We start from the raw sequence: 19485 nt of genomic DNA, 5'->3' as shown, positions 1-19485 counted from the left end.
TTTAATCTTCAGGGTCTACTTTATTTACCACTTTACATACATATAGATATATTAACAAATAATGCATAAAAACGTTGAAACATAACAAAATTGAGGAAGAACGAATAGCAAATAGCCAAAAAATCTGATTTCGATTAATGTCATGCAAAATGTTTGCATGGTAGGTGGTAAAATCTTGTTAAAAATTCGGCAGCATAACGTGTTTCGCAAGAATATTTATTCAATGCACATCTGCTATGCAGTGAAATAATATGAAAACTGAATATTATCAATTTGCATCTTCATTCAACTCCAATTTTACTGTTTTGAATTACATACCGTACAAAAGTTCACATTATATCTATCTGGTAAACAGTTCTCATGAAAACAATGGCGACAATTAAAAACAATAATATCGGTTTTTAAAGGGTCTTTTACAATAATGTCCCGACGACACAATCCGCAGACATTATCACTTGCAACATAGAGACCACGTCGATGACAATGCACTAGTTTCTCTTGTAAATTAAAGTAATCCGTAACAAGAATTTCGTTAAATCCATCCTGTATTGACACGCGTAACCCATAATCACAAAGCATTTTAATAAGCGACTTTTTCAGCCCAGGGATTTGCTGACCAAGTTTAATTTTATTCACAAGTATTTCAGGATTTACATAACCTATGAATGAGAAAATAAAACATACTATTTATTCAGACAATATCAGATGGAAATTGATGGAAATTTCGGAAAATAGTAAATCAACTATTTAGAAGAACCAATAGTAAGGAATGATGTAAATCGCAATCCTTGTAACAAATACGTGAATGATAATTAAATTCAAAATAAACATCCCAAACTTACCGACTATACCATCTAGCAGTTTAGTCATTATTTCTGGTTTTTCCAGTGATTCGTTTATAAGAGCATCCCATAAATCCGCATCGTCATGCTCTTGGCAAAACTCAATCGCCATGTTTATGTCCTTGATCTAAGTGAAAGAATTCTTTAGATTTTTACAAATATTCAAAAGTAGATTCAATTACATTATGCATTATAATGTTCAAAGCGTCTCGTATACACCCCATTCGTCCCAACAAATACACCATTTCTGGATAGAATAACTCCCTTTTGCACGTATCGAAGGCTTCCTGAATTGGATACCGATCCGATCTTTTCAAAAATGACAAGAGTTTGTCACGGTCATATTTTGCGTAAAGATTAACCAGTTTATAATGAAATTTGCCGGTGTTATCCACTTTATCTAACGCATCTAGGTACTTAATGATATTAAAAAAGGATCCATTAAACAATAAATCTGGTAGCAAAACCAATGAAAATATTTGCATACTGTATAGAATGTGTTTTATAAATAAAAAGCTTACAAGATACATGTAGTCCTGTCTTTGCTCCAATTGTTGAACCACTATCTCTGGCGGTATTTTATTCTTTTCCAACAGCATCTGAATTGCTCGATCCTCATCTAATTGTATTAGAGGTATAATCATTTGATGAATGACGTTATATAAGTTATGTTTCTTGATTAAATCAAAAACGTCTTTATTTTGAAGTCTGCAAAAGATAATTATTCTATTTATTATCCGTGCCTACAAGTTTTGAAATTCCCAACTCTTACTTTAAATACATCGTTAATGCATTGTCATATTTCTTTTCATGCGAGTAAAGAATAGCGAGCGATTCTAAAAGTTCATCAGCGTCTCTTTTAGAGAAATTGTCGTGGATGGCATTGATTACAGCAGATGTGTTATACAAACTGGGATGCCATTCTTTCACCAAATTAAGAAAGCCCTGTGACAAATTTCTTTCTAATTAAATAGAATGTTAAATTCACTACTGCTTACCTTAGAATCTAGTTTCAAATACTCGTACAAAACCATTTCATACACTTGGGGCTTCAGCTTACAGTCATTTGTACGAGGTAAATATGCACTTACTGACCTTAATTGCTGAACTTTCACAAATTTATATACTTCTTCCTCCCACAAAACTTTATTCGAGCCAAACGCCCTTAAGCATAATTTAGCTGCTTCATCAAACTGTTTTTGTGCAATTAAGTGGTCTATATAAAGCCTGTCCATAAAAAAAGAATAAGAAAGGAAAATTATCTAAAAAAAAGAAAAAATAAATTTACCGTGCTACATTCACCAATGAATATTTCCCACCGTGTGCACTTATTACTTCTATAGCCTGATCGAATTTTCTGAAATAGATTTTTACAAGATTTATTTTATTCTATATATTGTAAATTTTTTAAGGATTTATGAAGCACAATTTGTCTTTAGTTTACAGACATTTTGTTACAAGTCGAAGACCGTATCAACCACAGATTTATTACATTGATTGATCTTGTCTTCAATCAAAATATATCAAAATAAATCAATGATTTGATTGCGATCGTAAAATGTTGGCCGTATTTAGGATGAAAAATTCAAAGATGATTGGGGGCAGCTACAGCTTTAAATACTCAGGGTTTTTATTGGGACCGTTTCATAGTTCTCTAAAATTGCCTATTCAATGGCCTACTGTCTTTTCCTCTCATTCGCTGCATATTGTCGAGACCACAATCCCATTTCCCTGTGGTACTTTAAGGAATAGTGTCCCGCGTTATGATCTCTTTCTTAAAGGACTATAAAAAAGCCGCTATAGAGGCATCGATTCCACCTACCGACAGGAATTCAAACTTCTCCATTTGTCTGCATGAAGCCTTGCAACTTCATTTTCATAGTAAACTTGGCAGTAGATGACCTAACGCCAAATCCTCGCTCTGGTCCATATTGTGTTAACCCCCATATTATCACCGGGGGGTGAATGCTCTGGCACACACATCAGGAATATTTTGTCTTATCGGTCAACTTTCAGTAGCAGTTGGTTGGTGGTTCCACATCAACATCCACATCTGAATGGAAAGGTGCGACGACGCCGAAAAATCAGATCAGTCCCATAAGCTGGTTCTCCGAAAACACCCTCGAACCCAATTCGTCTTTCATGATTGATGTATCAGTGGAGATAAATATGTCTGTAAACCCAAAACACTCATGACATTTGTCCATTATTCTTCTTTTTTTGGTTATCACAACAGAATATGTTTTCTTAAAAACCAATCTGGAAATCTATGTGATCAGTAGGCATCAAAGTCATGTGATGTTTGCCCATGGATTTTCGGATGGATGTGCGGCAATACAATTGATCGCCTTTCCACGCGCCAATGCCATCAAGCTTAAATACATTGTTAGCTATTTTCCATTTCACCACTAAATAAATGGGGCCATGCGATGCAAGTATACATCAAAATTGGTTTCATCGTGGGTATGTAAATACAATAGAAAGCACTTTTGATGAAAATTCCCATCTTACCTATCGAATTCCTGCAGCACCAAAGAAAATTCTTGAATATGATGCTTCCACGACATCTTGGAGTCAAGATACTTTCCCAAATACGTTACTGTTTGCTGGACAGCGTGCATTTGTCCTACCTAATGTTCCTTGTGTTCATCGTGAGCACGTTACGGAAACAGCAAATTATCAGCAGAGTTGTGCTCAACCGGTCACCTACTCTGTCTGCAAACTTGTCTTAAATTACTAAAAGATAGTCCTCGAATGATTGTACCTTTATACCATCCAGAAACTGTAACAATGTGTCCATTACCAGGAGCCTCTAAAGCATCGCGTAATTTATGTCGCGATTAAAATAGTTTAAGTTTATTTGGCACCACACTCAGTTTCCACTCCAGATGAATTCTCTACAGAAGCAACCCATTTCACAGAATCGAAAAAATGCTATGTTGTCAATACAGGTTTCGCATCGACAACCAGCCAGCAGTTTGTTAATCCAACTTTCGAAATATTCCTGAATGTAATTGAATTATTTGAATCGTCATATTTGCGACTGCAGGGAACATGTAGCTTCAATTGCTCCATTGAGTTGTTCCAATCGTCATATTTGCGACTACAGGGAGTACGTAACCTCAATTGCTCCATTACTGCTGTCTTTTCTTGACGTCCTTCGAAATTTCAATAGTCACCTCTTTTTCCTACATTTTGGTGAGGGTCACAATTTCAAGCATTTGTAATAGACGGATGCAGCATGTGTGAGAGAACTACTAAAGTGAATTTCGGCAACTCTACTTCACTTGAAAATATTGACACCCGATGCTTTTTCCTTAGAACAAAGCTTTTTATTCGTAGATGAAATTAAATATTTAAATTAAAAAAAAACAGTTTAACTCAATTATATAAGCGAACAATTTAAAGGGGGTGGGTTGCTTTTAAATGTCAACATTTTCGAATTTTGAATTAACAATACTTGAGTTACAGAAGAGTATATTTGGATAATATAAACATGAACACACAAATCTTTTTACATAGACCATCATTTCTTTCTAAATAATTTATCTATACTGACTAGAGTTGATATTGGAAAAATTATAACAACTTTCGTTACATGTCTAAATATGAATCTCGTAAATCGAGCAAAGCTTGGCGATTATGAGATGGTATCGCAACATTTATCAGCAGTTTTACTCCAGTCGTAGAAATATTCCATTGGCCGCTTAACCATCTGTTCATTGGTTGCTTCAAACGTGCAGAAATTCTTCTCAAACAAGTCATACATTTGTTCTTTGGTTCTTTTGTGGAGAACTAAATGGTAATCTCTACATTTTCTTGGCATGTACCCTGTATCGAATCGCACATCATGCCTTCGATAAATATTCCGTAAAGCGGAAATCCAAGTGCCAAAAGAGATATCTTCACTTACATATGTACTCAACTGCCGAGAATTCGATTCTATGAACTGTGCGATCCCTCGGCTAAAAATGTATCCCCCACCTAGTGCGTACGGTAAATACCTATCACAAAGGTAAAAATTAGGCTCTCGCCACTGACCACGCGTTTTTATTTGTGCTCGTCCATTGAAGAAACCCCAGTAAAGTTGCGGGATGGGACTATTTTTATATTGTTCGAAATTTCGAATTAGTTTTCGATCATAAGAAAGTAACTCGTTTATTAAATAATCGAGTTTTACATAAGTGTCATCATCCGCTTTCAGAATGTAGTCGAATGAGAGCTGGTTCATCACAGCTTCCACACTTCTCAATACTTTATTTGTGAGATTCGAATACGAATCGTATACATCATGGAGTAAGAGTAGGTCATTGTTCGATTGCTGCTCCTTGTTTATTTCTTGTAAAAGCGTGTTGCTCAGTCCCTTAGTGCCTATTACAAAGAGGTATTTCGAATTTATGACCCTGCGATTATTTGCATCGTTCTCATCTTCATGTGAAAGCCAATCCTTGAAGTGACTCAATCGGTTGATCTGGTCCTTTACGTCTTCCATTTGTAAGAATCCTCTCGCGTCATACTGCGGTAGATAAATGAACTCCTCCGGATATTTATTATGTCGAATTGGATTACTCAGCTTTAACCAGGTTTCCCGAATCGTCTCGCGTCGTTCAAAGTAACTTGGGGCGGAGTATATCAAAATTAATAAGAAATATTCCCCGTTGTGATGTGCGCTCCCCGGCATAGAATGCTTTGTCGGTGTCTTGTCTATATTCACTAGAGTGTTTGTGAGAAAGCAACCGAAGAAAAATGCAAACATTGCACTAAACAACGTAACAAGATTATTTAAACGCCTCATCTCCCCTATTTCTCCACGAAACTAATCATCCTGTACAAGAACTCTTTCCGGTGTTTAATGACAAATTTTGACAATTGCCTTTTGTCAAACGTCAAGTGAACTTTTAAGATGCCAGCGCCACAAGTATTGGGTAGACGAACTTACGGGTCCAACTAACAATTCAACTTTATCGAGACCAAGTTGATTAGGGACTAACGACAAAAAGAAAGTATTTTCAGATGCTCAAGCTACAGTCAGATAATGAGTAGAGTAATATATGGCTGCATTATTTCATCTTTCAAACCCAGCAAGAATAACGGGACCATGGCCTTTAAATTACCAGTCACTGGACTGCTAAAATTAGATCTTCGTAAAGTAATTCTTAGTCGGGGAAAGGGCTCCCGCATCGGTTTCTGTTATTCGAATGCAATTATGACGGAGAACCGTTGATTTAGAAAATGCAAAATTCCGTCAATATAAGATTCTAATTTTTCGGAATGGTTCGTACTCACCTGTGATCAATTAACCATTGCACGCGGTCATCATTTTCATAAAGGCTTGCCACTACTACATCTTTCGGCGAAACGATAAAATATCTATTCTCCTCAATTAGGCAATCCAGATGGTAGTCGTTTACTTTGTACTCTTGATATCTGCAAGATATTATTGATTTTCTCCAAATACATCTGTAATTACTTCTTACCCTCGCAAAGACAAACTGTCGGTACAAATTTCAGAATAATCACTTGTTTTATATTGCAACACACACAATATAGGCCGTAATGCCTTTTTGCTTTCAGCATCACGTTCCTTTGGGTGACCTAGAACAACTAACTGGTTTGCATCTAAAGGCGCCACTCCGCATACGAAGAAATCCGTTTGGAATGTTGATACTTGTAAAGAAATATGATTCTGAAACCAGACTCAAAATAAGATAAAAAACAATAATTTTACTTGGATCTACAATATATCCAGGTAAGTCCCTTGTAGAAACTTCGATGGCATTTCGTTTTCGTATAATACAAATGCGAATTGTATCCACCCAGCCGATCAGAAGCGTAGTGGAATTAGCCCACCTTAGATTGCATCGGAAACTCTCCAATTTAATACTGTGGGATAAATGCATTATCAATCAATCAAGTTAGTTTTTATAATAGTTGTAATATGAAAAGTCTAACCCCAATTTAGTAAGGATGATCATTTAAATGTCCACATCAAATGCAAAATCAGTTGAATTATGCCTACCCATTTTGTTCATCCCATTTAATTAGACCCAACGAACACTTTTCGTTCAAATCATAGACACGTACACCAAGGCTGCTGGCCCACGCCACGAACTGGCCACTCCAAGCGACGGCAGAGACTAGCCCTTCTGACTCGCTTAATACTGTCGATCGCAATCCTTTCACAAAATTTCTTTCGAACAGCGTTAATCTATCGTCCCCTTAATAAATAGTAAAATAACATTTATTCAGAGCCACATTAAAAAATACGCAAAAATCCAAACTGAAATAGACCGAACATATTCGTTACAGGATTTAAAGTAAATGAATAAGCATAAACCAGGCAATTAATGGAAATGAAAACGATTTACAAAAGCACTACCTCAAATTTGAGCAACCATCAATAAGGTGTCACACTCTTGGTATTTGTGACATCCTTTCGATAAACTTCCTCTAAACTTACCTACAATAAGTCGCCTACCTGACCCCGATTTATGATAGTCGGGATCGAGAGCCACCGATCGGACAAATTTACCAATTTCTAGTTTCTGATGAGATTCTTCATTGTATAATTCATTGATAATGACCTGTTAGAAACAATAAGAACAATACAATGTTAACGATTCGCTTCTATTTTATTGTCAGTATTCAGAAGGTGATATGGACAGCTTACCCTTCCATCATCCGAGCATGTTGCAACATATTCACCTTTGGAGTCGATTGAAATTTGATTTACTGAAACCGAGTGCGAAAAGCTCTGCTGGCGGTTCAGGAATGAATCCACGAAATTGCCCTGGTGGTCGAGCAAATAAACGTTACCGAAGAATGTTCCAAAGAAAAGAAACTGCAAGATGTCAATGCAATTAGTATTTAAACTTTGTAAATGTCCTCAAGTTATATAAAAGCAAGCGAGGCAAACTATCTTAATGTGATATAAGATCGGAAGCTAATCATGTAATTCTGCGCAAATATTCTTACAAAAAGGACGACGATAATGAAATCAGTTTGCTAGTGCTATTTGCCTTTACTTCAACTCAAAAAAGCGACCATTTGAAGGAGTCCATTTGCACATTAACTAGATTGCCCAGCGCGCACTGTAAAATCAACCCATATTTTGAATGCATACTCACTCTAGGATGCACTGCGACGCATGTAACAGCATCTTTATTGAGAATATTCTGTAAGTCATTCGTGATTCGGACATATTTTAACTTAGGTTCCACTTCCTCTTCGGTGCTTTCAGTCTCGGTGTCCTTCGGAGTAATAGTGACCAAATAAAAGCAATTATCAACTCATTAGTAATAATCACATAGACTTACGCTATTATTTTCTGTTGTATCCATTACAATTCACGACTAGACGCAAAAGTACTCCTCAAACAATACCGAAAATCTTGTAAACATATCACAACCCAATACAAGCCAACTGCCATACTGACATGACTAGTGTCGTATCATATGGTTTTGACAAAACGGAACTTCAATGCTGAATACTAACACTAGGTGGCAGCAGTATCATTTAGTGGAAAAAAAGTTATTTAATTATTTTTGTTTGACTTCAAATACTGTTTGCTTGCGGAAATGTTGCTCAGACTCCACATATGCTATATTAATTTTTGCCAGATGATTCCAGCCCCATAGTATTATTGAATCCGTTAACCAAACTTGCCGGAAATTTGTCATGCTCAATGCAAGCAAGGCAGGAAACTATGTAGGTGTGCCGTATTTGAGTTTCCGTGACATTTGATTTGATAATAGGCGGATTACTATTCGATTGTTCTTTTTTGTCACAATATAAGCTTCAAAATGAGTAGAGGGGCCGGAAAGGAAAACAAACCACAGGAAAATACCCCCAGAAGAGTTACGAGGGAAAAGGCCACACATAAAATAAGGAGCCATAAGTTCCAAAGGTAAAAACCGTGAAGGTTACTTATCCAAGTGTCCTTGTGGAATACATATATAAACTTTGCTCATTCTGTAACTAAACTAATGGAGGCTTTGGGTTCAGGACTACTCGCGTTTTAAGGAAATAAGCAAGTGCAATGTCTTCGCTTGGCTAATTCTCTACTACTGAGCGCAAAAGTTTTCTCGCGAAATTATCGACTTCTCCAGAGGAAATCCATTGTCCCATTTTTAGAAATTTTGCAAAATATTGTAAGAATCCAAGCTAGCGTTATTTATATGTAACGCTTTTTCAGTGTCACCCCCGGTACTCAGCCTAAACATCACAAATTATGGACGAGTTTTGTTGTAGTAATTGCTGTTGTTGTCGCCATGTATTTTCTAAAGCCAGAGAAGACTGTTAATTTAGCTCTTCACAACGAAGTGGTTCCTTTCCGTTTTTATAAAAGACATTGCTCCCAACAGCTTCTGAAAGAAATGCACGACTACCCAAACTGCATTCCAAAACAATGTGGGAGATTTGTTAGTGATAGTTTAGTATCTTCTGAAGAAGTGGACATTTTACTTAAAACGGCAAAGTCTGCGATTGGATTAGCTGGTTCTTCCGGAGGCGCATCAATTGTCGATCTTCACTCGGGAGCATTGTCGCACAAGGATAAATTTATCAATGCTTACAGTATTTTAGAATTTAGGAAATTATTGACCAAAGAATTCTTGGGTGCTTATAAGGTACGTGTATAAAATATTAAGGCCCGATTATCTAATTGATATACAAATGTTTTTCCATTTTTAGGCAATAATGTCGAAATTGAAGGAAAGTATTGCCAAGAATTTTCTTATTGACGAATCAGTTTTGCACCTAACACGGCCGACATTTTTCTCAAAAATCAGTAATATAACAGCGAAAACCGTACATGACGAGTATTGGCATTCGCACGTCGATAAGGTGTGTTCTAAGAATGGCAATCTATAAGAAGTACTGCCAAGTATATAGAAAAAATGTATCAAATGAAAATTGTCATATGCATTAACAGATGAAGCTCTAAATAACACATTTTCAAAATACTTCCAGGAACAATATGAATCATTTCACTACACTTCATTAGTGTATCTTAATACATATAAAAAGGACTTTGAAGGTGGTCGATTTATTTTTATTGATGGCATGGAGGGCAATGAAACGAAATTCTCCGTAGAGCCGAAAGCTGGTCGGGTGAATGCATTCACTTCAGGGCATGAAAATGTACATCACATTGAACGTGTTGTTCATGGAACGAGGTATTCTGGCAATTCGAATATTTCTTTAATTTTCTACGAATCGCGTTTATTGTAGGTATGCGCTCACAGTTTCATTCACATGCAATTCTACACTAGCGGTGGATACGAATTTTGCAACGAGGTATAACGATTAGTTACTCGAATTTCCAAAAATAGTATTTAAAATACAAATTCAACACCTATGATGAATAGCAGGTGATGGAATAATGCCTAGATCTAGAGAACATAATACAAAAGTATCTAATTGGAGATAGTTTTATATTGTTATAAAAAATAATCTTCTCAGTGCAAACTTCCAAATACGTTGAACTGTCTTTTAATTTTTCATATCTTAATTTTATATTGACTTTTGTTGTATAAATTTAACTCCGAACCGGTAAGTACTTATTTTTGAGATAATGATATTAGTTTCTTACAGTGATTATGTTTGCTTTCAAATCTGTTGGTTGTATAATAATTCTCATACCAATAACAAGATGTTGAGTGTAGCTCGCCTGTAGTTTGTTTATTATTTATTATTAAAGGATTTTGCTCCAAAATATTCAATGAATAACCAACAAGACATTTTTATATTTTCTCATAAAATAATATTTCGTCTCAGACCGTTTCGCAGGCTGCACGAGAACATTATGAGCAAATAAAAAAGTATTTTTCAACATTAAATTTTATTCTATATTTGGCTTGCATTATTTCTAGGGTCATTTATCGCTATAAAACTGTACATATCAATAAATAAATTAACAAAAGAAACCATATGATGTTTACATTTCATCGGAGAAAATCGTTTACGTCAGCAATCCATTATCAATTGGACATTGCTCCTGCCTGGTTATATTTTTTTTTTTTGTTTTTAAATGAAAATTTTGCTTTCCAATCACTTTACAATAAACTTCCAATATAAAGATTATTCTCAATTCGATACGATTAAATATAAAAGTAACTAGTGATATCCCATATATAAATAGTGAAGAAATTTATTTGCAGATTTTTTTGTATTGTTGTAGACGTTCCAGATAGGGTTCATGTTGGCATAAATTCTCATAAATCTTATCATAATCCAGGATGTTTTCTTCAGGTCCTCCGTATTCGGCAGGAAGATTTTCGTAGCCAATGTGTTCACGCAATTTATGCAAATTGTTTCCGTGGAAGTACATCTAAATTGAACCGAACAACAATATTATGCTTTTATAAAAAAAGGAGAAAGTTTTTAAGCATTTCTAAAATCACCTTATCTTTAATTTTTTTTCCTAAGAATGGCATAACAAGCGACAGCGCCGTACTCATCATAAAAGAGGTGTTAACCACGTGGAAATGTGTTTCCTTGAATGGAAGCACATCATTTTTCTTGTTGGCTATTTTGATTGTTTTCGGATTCATACTTTTTATAAATGATTTCGTCAATCTGTATACATGAGTATTAAAAAAGCATCTATCAAGTATGGAATATGACTCAAATTACCCTTTCATATCTAATATCACAGTTACTCCATTTTTTTGCGTGCTTGGCATCGCCAAAGCCACTTCAAATATCATATCATCGAATTCCACTAAGTCATAGAAGTAATTTGGAAATTTGTCGAATGCATCCACTGTTCACATTAAAAGTGTTACTATAATCTTATTCGTGTTGAAAAGAAGACTAGACGCTTACCTAGACGGTGCACGTAAATTGTTCGACCATTTTTATCGGGGAATGGCAAGAGAAACTTTGTTTTTAGATCCATAATTGGCTTTAAATCACGTGGTAACCGTTTTGCAACCCATTCCGGATGTTTGTTCTATATGATAATGATCAGGAAACATATATATAAAAAGTCTATCAAAATTAATTGTTTAGGATAAGTGAGGGATCCTAAGTCCACAACCACTTGTTGTTGGACCGGACCAAATGGAGACTATCAAAATTATTTATTATTTTGGTTATCTTTAGAAAATTAAGGGGGATAAAATTATATAGTTACAATCGTCTCGAATAAACAGTCCTTGAGGAGCATTTTTCACGCGTTACATCATCATTAATATTGATTAAATGAAATAATCTTGATCTTTATTTCCCGTCTTGTACAAAGGAATAGTTCAAAAATTCATTCGCGGGAAAACTTTGCTCTTTGTTCTCCTTATATTTCCTCTTGAAACTATATGATATAGCTTCATCACCTCTACATCATTGACGATTAATACATTTAAATATAGATGATAGCAATCATCTAATTTAAAGCTTACGTGTTGCGTATTACGTGAAATTGTTATAAAAGCAAATTTTTAATGACTACAAATTGGATTTTTTAAAGTGCGTCAAAACTTACAAAATCAACATAAGACTTTAATGAGGAAAACGGGCACAAACAAAAACGGAAAACTCACTTTGAAATCATAATAGCTGTGTATTTTCTTATAAGCGACTTCCACATCCCAATCAGATCCCTCTAGAAATTTTGTGAGCAGCACATCCTCTGTTCCAACATCTAATTCTTTACAGGCTATAAAAGGATAGTATTAAATACTGTGATTCATTCTTAACACAAAGAAGGTTATTACTTTCTAATAATGATCGCAGCTGGGCAATTTTTTTCAGTTCTTCTTCATTATACTCGTGAGGTATTGTAGGAATCATGTTAAAATATTATATTTCACTTAACAGAGAGTGAGGATTTCAATTGAACGTAAACTGGATTTTCACTGCACTATTCACTAATTCTAAACGGACGTTCTTCCGAAGACGTTAAACCAGAACTGATCCAAGGTGGCCAAATAACGTTACACTTGTATGATTTTAAATTCAAATAATCTTATAAATATTATGTTTTCTTATCAGCTGTTTGCTTGTTTTGTTATTCAGGCAGATAATCTATTCATCTAAGAACAAAAAGCAAATGAAGTCTTCATAAATTGATGCTCTACGAGTGCGTCTGTAAAGTATGGATTCTGGTGCTATTACCGATCAATTGATCTACAGCACTGTAACGACGTCTTGTCTTAAGGGAGCTGGACACAATAATTCAAATATGCATTTGTTTAAGGTCGAAGCACATTTGTCGAGTTATTCATAGCATTAATTACTCATAAATTTGGTCAATATTCTGATGTCGTTAGCAATAATTTGTAAATTGAATTGAAATGCTGAATAGACACACAAATCAGTGCAATAAATTTACACACGTATGTAAACGGATTTGTATTAACCTCTTTATTAAAAGTTGCATTGGACTTCATTCTTAGTCATAAAAGATGGAACTTAAAGAAACGAAAATTGTGCCTTTCGATAGATTGTCTATGAATATCTTTAGTAGCTTTAGGATCGATTTTATGACTCACTCCAATTTTACTCTATACTTATCGTATAATACAATTAAGCAGTCCTGAAGGGAATTTGCTTTTTAATTAAAGAATGCATACATAGTTGTCAATTAATACTCCTTTTTCCGGGAACCTTCTTGCGTCCTTTAAAGATAGAAAGCACACAGTCTCATATATTTAGAAAAGTTGCCGGTAACCGTGCCTCATTTAGATCCCTAATAGCTGCTAATATTTTAAAAGGCACGTGTTTATTATACAGGATATCTTATACTACACAAAGTGAAAAAGTTTTATTAGAATCCTTAATTGAACAAATATATACAATATACAGTAGAGTAAGAAAGTTTTCTGTGCAACACTGAACGCGTCGTTCATTTGATGTTATGATACAACATACATGTAAATTCGATGTTTATCTGAAATAAAAACCAACGCTTTCAATGGCAATTTGCCAACCAAATTTCACTTTTACCATTGAAAAGCTCAATGATAGGCACTTTGAAATTTTCTTAATAGCAACATTTTCAGTTCCGATCTAAAGCGCTTCTGATCTTAATGGATTTCAAAATCCAAGCATTTTTGAAAGTTAGAAAAGTGTCCTTCGAGATAATTTCTCACTATAAATTATAAAATGCAGTGGTTTCGTTCCAACTGAATCAAGATAATGGAGTGCCCTAAAATTGAATCTTTAACTGATTTTAATGAAGTGTGTGGGGAATGAATATTTAAGTTTATATACCTTTACCAAATTTCTATTCAACTCACCGTGGCAAGTCGGGCAAATAATTTTGGATCTTTGCTTTTCTTCGAATGAACTCGAATTCGTCAATTATTCATCAGCTGAAGGAATTGCTGATGAAGGTGTACATTTATGTGAAGCTGTCTTTTTAAAGAGCTTTTTTTGAATTCATTTCGCAGAAGTAAACATTTCTGTTACGCTGTATTATCCACGGAAATGTGTTATTTTTGGCTTTTATATTGTTTTTGTTAAAATGTGTTTCTATATAATCCACAATATACAGTCGTGTGAATTGCCGCGGTTAATGAGATATACAAAAAAGTTAAGTTAAACTTAGAACAAATCAAATAGTGTTGCTTTAGGAATTTCTGAGTCTTATGAAAAATCAGAAAGAATATGGCCAGCAGGAAATCACCACGACGAGTATATTCCAGAGAATTGCCTCTACACCGTTTTGCAAAAATAGAAATTGAAAAAAACGAGAAACTGAGTAAGTAAAACACGACAAACACTTTTTTTAATATTAATGGAATTGAGGGTGCTCCCAGGGGTATATTTTGTTTACAAAATTCTTGTAATTTTCTGATCACCGAAATGGAATATTAGAATCGATTCCTAAAATAATATTTCGATCAATATTTATGTTCTTTAAGACAGCTTTTTTATGTTAATTTTTCATTTTTACCCCATAAATTCGGAATTTACTGTGTCTAAATCGTAAAAAAACTCTTTTCATTAATATCCGCGTATTGATGACAATATCAACATGGAAAGCCAGCATTTAATATTTTTACGTTAAGCATTGATATAAATTTTATCAACTTAGGATAATTAGAAGAAGATCAAGAAAAAAGGCTAGAGCAGCCTTCAAAAATGTATGAAATTGGAGCAAATGTAAGAAGTAAACAATATCCTGGTAGGTGAATAGGAAAATGGATTGAATGGAATGTACCCGGCACCGTTTGGAAAAAATTATATGTGATAAGCTCATAGGGGATACCATTAGTTGTTGCGTTGATATGTATTTTATCTATTGAACAATATAATTTCACATAAATTAAAATCGTTAATATTGACTTTAATTGACGATAAAGATCATACAAGTTACCAAGTCGCCATCGGATTCTAATGTTTCGGTGTACACCTTCAGATAGGATTTCAGAACTGGCATAACATTAGAATATCAGAGCGAAAAGGTGATGTTCAAAAGAAATCAATTTGCCTAATTGGTAAATGAACTAACTGAAATATTTGTTGGGGTTCGGAATGGCTGATAAGACAAGATTCTGAATAATTTTTCTTGAAGTATATATGATAATATTCCCGCAAAATCATCGTGTATGAATAGTGTTAGCTTGTTCATAATGGAATGTGTACACTAAATGCGTCACAAAGGGCCACAGAAAGATAATCTGTTGTTTAAACAATTAAAAATGATAAAGATTCAATGACACTCTTCACTTTTTTTTAAATATACTTCAAATGTATTTCAAATTGATGTGTTGCAATTGATAACAGATTAATCACTTCATGATTTCAGTAGTGTGAAATGTAACACGCTCTTGAAGGCGCAATAAAGACAATGGATTTCTCATTTTAGTGCGTCAAAGCACTGTGGGTCCATCAAATTTTATGATCTTGTGATGAGCTTATGAGGAAAATTAAAATATTTTTGTTTGCAAAAAAAAGTGATTCAAAGTTCATTATCATTTATGTATAAAACGTGAATGAAAAAGAATTCGCTCATCAGATTATAATTTTTATTTGCTTGAATGGGGGCATACTTTTTACGAATTCCTTTTGGGTTCAACGGTTGTTAAAAATGGATTAAATTCGAATATTATCGCAATCTAGATTATTTATACTAAACAATTTACGCTTGTACCCATTCATTAATGTTACAATGTAGTAACGAATAGTTTTTTCTTGTGATCCAGTGAAAGCTGACGTCAATGAATAAGCTATAAAACTTGAAGAATCGATGTAAAACTGAACTTCAGCTTACATGAATGCATCTTCGGCCTTTGGATTCTGTACAAATTTGCACGTTGATTACAAGTTACTAGACATTAATCAGATCTTTGTTATTCAATAGAAAATGATAATAAAATGTTCATTTATGTAATCACTTTGAAAAACAAGATGGTTACGAGGTGGGGCATATAGATGGCAATATGTTATATCAACACAATCATTTTTATAGTGAAAACCAATTGCATGCAATCTAAAGATAAGCTTATCCTTAAACAAAATATATACCTTTTTAAAAAAAGTAAAGTAATCTCCCATTTGCTAAGAACATTTTTGATGGCAAACGTAAAACGAACACAAACATGATTGGAATTCAATCCCAGGACTATGAGATCAAGAGGCCAACCCCCTAACCCTCCTACCATCGCGCCACCGTGATGTATTGCAATGTACTAGCTAAATAATTGTTTCCATTAAAAGTTAAATTAGTCTTAAAAATATTTAATTTAGCGATTTCAAACATCAACTGAATTTTCAAAAGCAATTCAATTAAAAGCATAAAACTTCATGGTGTTAATTGCTTTTGTTTTAGGTAGAAAATGGCAAGAGAAAGCAGAACACGAACTGGATGAAATACCAGAAAAGACAAAGGCGCGAATTATACAACTGCGGCACATGCTCGCCGTAACTGACACTCTACCTCATGGACGACGAGATGATGCATTTCTTCTTCGATTTTTACGTGCGAAAAAGTTCGACGTGGAGAAGGCGTATAGAATGGTGTTTAAACTTCACAGGAAACAGTTTCTAAAGCCTCCTGAATAATGTTCAAATTTTTCAGTTGTTGAAATATTTTTCAATGAAACAGCATTCCGCTGAGTTATTTAGAGTATCACCTATAAGTCAGCTGCATGAACTACTCAAAATGCAAATGCAATATATGCTTCCGAATCGCGATTCAAATGGAAGGCAAATTTATATTTTTAGGGTTGGTATGTTAGCAATATTCCTCAGTATTTTCACAGAAGGAACGTATTCATAAATTATTATTTTTATAGAAAAATGTGATCCTTATAAATGTCCAGTGGAATCTGTATTCAGGTCAAATGTTTTAGCATTAGAAAACGCTGTTAGAGAACCAGAGACACAAATTGGTGGAATTGTCGTATTATTAGACATGGCAGGCGCTGGGCTCGGTCACGCAAAGTATTCACTTTAATTTCCATCACATACTTTATATATAATATTTTCAATGAATATTATTAATTTACTTACTGTCAATACTTAATATCGTCTCATTTCAGGTTTCTAGTGCCTTATCTTTCACGTAAAACTGTTGAAGTAATCCAAGAGGCGTTCCCTCTAAGGTTTAAGGCTTTTCATATACTAAATCAACCATTCTATTTTGATGCTATTCTGGCAGTTTTGAAACCATTTTTAAAGGAGAAAATTCGAAAGAGGGTATGATAATAGTGGAAACTTCTACAACTTTCTTTTCATTCCAGATATTTCAGATTTATCTTCACGGAAAAAGTTTAGAATCATTACATAACCACATCCCAAAAGAAATCTTACCTGCGGAATACGGCGGGACTCAATCAAATTTTGATAATACTATTTGGCGAAAGTCAATACTTAATGATGCAGAGTATTTCCATCACCTGGAATGGTATAAAAATTGCATTTGGGACGATGAAGAGGACGAGGATCAGAGTATATTCGATGAAAACTTGTCGGATAGTGGCAGTCTTAACGTAAATGCTATAAGTATACCGTTTATTAATGTGACCAAAATTAATAATTGTTTATAACGTCAAAACCATACTGATTTTTTCCAGAACAATACATAGAGGAATGTGCATTTGGAACGAAGTGATTTAAATTCAAAATAGTAGCATTCATTTGAAATATTGAATCCACTTTTGTGTGATCTTTGAAACGGTCTGGTTGATCGTGTATGGAGTGGCAAAACAATTTCGGTGTCGATTTGAAGCAGCCTAAAGCAACAATACCCACATATGTTTGTTATTAGGAGAGTGGGTATAGAAGCATCACGAAAAGTTGCAAATGCTAATTTTTATTGAATATTTATTTTGTTGAAAATGTTAATTATATAGCAATAATCCACTGAACCTGATGATTAAATCGAAGGAGTTTCTTTATTAAAAGAGAGAATTGAATTGATGCAATCAATAAATATACAGCTTTGAGCCATCTTTGTCGATTCTTAGCAATGTGCTTCATCCTCTTCCTCTACTTTTCTGCATCATGCAGCTCCAGGACGACCCACTCCTCGGCCATACTGGGATAATAGGTCTGATTGCATGTCATAATCCGCATGGCGCATAGAGGACGACATCGACAACGAGAAGCAGGAATTCCTTTGAGGATGTATCACTATTGCTATTATTGCTCTAACAATAGCTATCAATTGTTCTGAAACCACCCAACTGGGTAGAACATTTTGGCACAGTCGCAAGCCACCGGGAAATCAATGAAAAGCGGTAACGGCGGGGATCTAAACTGCTCACATTGCTCCACAATGATTCGAAGAGTGTAAATAAATTTAATATAGGAGAATCCAAAGCGGAAAGCAGTCAGCTCTGTATCGATCAAGTTTTCAAGAGAGGTTTAATTAGTGCACCCAGTTTTTAACTGATTTCTACAAAATAACCATTTATCTGCCTTGAAGTTTCAACAGTATTTTTCGGAAGATCAATCTGACTCTTCTAAAAAACTGATGGATGCCAGGTTGGAACCTCTTCGAAGAAAGTGTGATTGCGGCAGTATCGTTTCCTGCTGATGCTCTCGATGAACTGGCAATTTTCTTCAGAAGATTTGATAGACTTTTGTCTCGCACGTCACAGCGAATACGAAAATTTAATTACTGAAAGGTAGAGCGTCATTATTTCTTGCCCGTTTTCGTATCTATACGAGAAATTGTGTTTCAGTTTGGTGGTTACAAATACGAAATACAGGAATAAGTTATTATCATTAGAAGACATTACTGATGAATCCTCAAATATTGGTTTACTTTGCAAAGAAAATTTCTGTGAATTCACTGATTCATTCATTTATCTTATAATGCATTTTTTTACCATAATTATTACTTATATACAGTAAGGTGAAGAACTCGTTATGTTTTTGTTATAACATGTAATATGAAAAACAGTTACTTTAATATATAAAATGTTAATTTACGAAAATAAGAACGCAACTTTGCGACCTTCGTGATGGCGGTCATGCAAACTCTTAGCCGCGTTCGAGAGAAAAATCTTCCAAAGAATATTCGGTCCTTACAGGAGGATGAAGTCTATATAACAAAGAAATTTGTGAGCGTTACCACGACCGTTTGGTTCCGGCTCAATAGAGTGTAGTGGGTGGGTCAATTAATCTATAAATATGAGGAACATCCAACCCGGAAAGCCTATATCTATTATCGTCAATTAATCAGATGGAG

At 34.6% G+C, this 19485-nt stretch overlaps 5 protein-coding genes across 7 annotated transcripts; 2 read left to right on the top strand and 3 right to left on the bottom strand.

Annotated features, from left to right (window-relative positions):
- Positions 1–8310, bottom strand: LOC119653092 (vacuolar protein sorting-associated protein 41 homolog). Its single transcript, XM_038057595.1, has 15 exons — positions 8159–8310; positions 7970–8092; positions 7513–7683; positions 7303–7426; positions 6862–7060; positions 6571–6725; positions 6320–6509; positions 6129–6269; positions 2131–2199; positions 1841–2069; positions 1615–1787; positions 1364–1550; positions 1025–1258; positions 843–969; positions 1–659 (listed from the first exon to the last, which is right to left on the bottom strand). Exons 1-15 carry the CDS (start codon positions 8180–8182, stop codon positions 298–300), a joined length of 2508 nt encoding a protein of 835 aa, XP_037913523.1. The 5' UTR covers positions 8183–8310; the 3' UTR covers positions 1–297.
- LOC119653093 (beta-1,3-galactosyltransferase 6) lies at positions 4303–6081 on the bottom strand. Its single transcript, XM_038057596.1, has one exon. The coding sequence runs from the start codon at positions 5635–5637 to the stop codon at positions 4483–4485; it is 1155 nt and encodes a 384-aa protein (XP_037913524.1). The 5' UTR covers positions 5638–6081; the 3' UTR covers positions 4303–4482.
- Positions 8311–8472: 162 nt separating the features above from the next.
- LOC119653095 (2-oxoglutarate and iron-dependent oxygenase domain-containing protein 3-like) lies at positions 8473–10864 on the top strand. Its single transcript, XM_038057601.1, has 5 exons — positions 8473–8748; positions 9037–9469; positions 9534–9686; positions 9813–10018; positions 10074–10864. Exons 1-5 carry the CDS (start codon positions 8645–8647, stop codon positions 10150–10152), a joined length of 975 nt encoding a protein of 324 aa, XP_037913529.1. The 5' UTR covers positions 8473–8644; the 3' UTR covers positions 10153–10864.
- LOC119653096 (alpha-tocopherol transfer protein) lies at positions 10853–12787 on the bottom strand. The gene is made up of 6 exons (XM_038057602.1): positions 12557–12787; positions 12383–12498; positions 11670–11796; positions 11478–11607; positions 11246–11420; positions 10853–11172 (listed from the first exon to the last, which is right to left on the bottom strand). Exons 1-6 carry the CDS (start codon positions 12630–12632, stop codon positions 10993–10995), a joined length of 804 nt encoding a protein of 267 aa, XP_037913530.1. The 5' UTR covers positions 12633–12787; the 3' UTR covers positions 10853–10992.
- Positions 12788–13455: 668 nt separating this feature from the next.
- LOC119653094 (alpha-tocopherol transfer protein-like) lies at positions 13456–18241 on the top strand. 3 transcript variants are annotated; one of them, XM_038057599.1, is made up of 7 exons: positions 13464–14544; positions 16618–16805; positions 16867–17017; positions 17084–17231; positions 17330–17486; positions 17540–17779; positions 17864–18241. In XM_038057599.1, exons 1-7 carry the CDS (start codon positions 14451–14453, stop codon positions 17873–17875), a joined length of 990 nt encoding a protein of 329 aa, XP_037913527.1. In that variant the 5' UTR covers positions 13464–14450; the 3' UTR covers positions 17876–18241. The 3 variants fall into 3 exon arrangements, with proteins under 3 accessions (XP_037913528.1, XP_037913527.1, XP_037913526.1); XM_038057598.1 differs by having other exon boundaries at positions 13468–14544; positions 17540–17792; XM_038057600.1 differs by lacking the exon at positions 17864–18241 and having other exon boundaries at positions 13456–14544; positions 17330–17392; positions 17531–17712.
- Positions 18242–19485: the final 1244 nt, after the last annotated feature.

This window comes from Hermetia illucens, chromosome 3 (assembly GCF_905115235.1).
Source record: "Hermetia illucens chromosome 3, iHerIll2.2.curated.20191125, whole genome shotgun sequence".
NCBI classification, from domain to species: Eukaryota; Metazoa; Arthropoda; class Insecta; order Diptera; family Stratiomyidae; genus Hermetia; species Hermetia illucens.
This window is presented reverse-complemented; position numbering and strand designations above follow the sequence as displayed.

Excerpts from the sequence above, each read along its gene's own strand:
- LOC119653093 (XM_038057596.1), bottom strand. The coding sequence starts at position 5,637 with ATGAGGCGTTTAAATAATCTTGTTACGTTGTTTAGTGCAATGTTTGCA.
- LOC119653092 (XM_038057595.1), bottom strand. The coding sequence starts at position 8,182 with ATGGATACAACAGAAAATAATAGC. Across the intron at positions 7,061-7,302 it reads AGGTAGGCGACTTATTGTAG|GGGACGATAGATTAACGCTG; the intron begins GTAAGTTTAGAG and ends CTATTTATTAAG. Across the intron at positions 660-842 it reads ACTGCTAGATGGTATAGTCG|GTTATGTAAATCCTGAAATA; the intron begins GTAAGTTTGGGA and ends TCTCATTCATAG.
- LOC119653095 (XM_038057601.1), top strand. The coding sequence starts at position 8,645 with ATGAGTAGAGGGGCCGGAAAGGAAAACAAACCACAGGAAAATACCCCC. Across the intron at positions 9,687-9,812 it reads GGCATTCGCACGTCGATAAG|GAACAATATGAATCATTTCA; the intron begins GTGTGTTCTAAG and ends AAATACTTCCAG. Across the intron at positions 10,019-10,073 it reads CGTGTTGTTCATGGAACGAG|GTATGCGCTCACAGTTTCAT; the intron begins GTATTCTGGCAA and ends CGTTTATTGTAG.
- LOC119653096 (XM_038057602.1), bottom strand. The coding sequence starts at position 12,632 with ATGATTCCTACAATACCTCACGAGTATAATGAAGAAGAACTGAAAAAA. Across the intron at positions 11,421-11,477 it reads GTGATATTAGATATGAAAGG|ATTGACGAAATCATTTATAA; the intron begins GTAATTTGAGTC and ends TCATGTATACAG. Across the intron at positions 11,173-11,245 it reads GAAAAAAAATTAAAGATAAG|ATGTACTTCCACGGAAACAA; the intron begins GTGATTTTAGAA and ends GGTTCAATTTAG.
- LOC119653094 (XM_038057598.1), top strand. The coding sequence starts at position 14,451 with ATGGCCAGCAGGAAATCACCACGACGAGTATATTCCAGAGAATTGCCT. Across the intron at positions 16,806-16,866 it reads TGGAGAAGGCGTATAGAATG|TTGTTGAAATATTTTTCAAT; the intron begins GTGTTTAAACTT and ends CAAATTTTTCAG. Across the intron at positions 17,793-17,863 it reads TCTTAACGTAAATGCTATAA|AACAATACATAGAGGAATGT; the intron begins GTATACCGTTTA and ends GATTTTTTCCAG.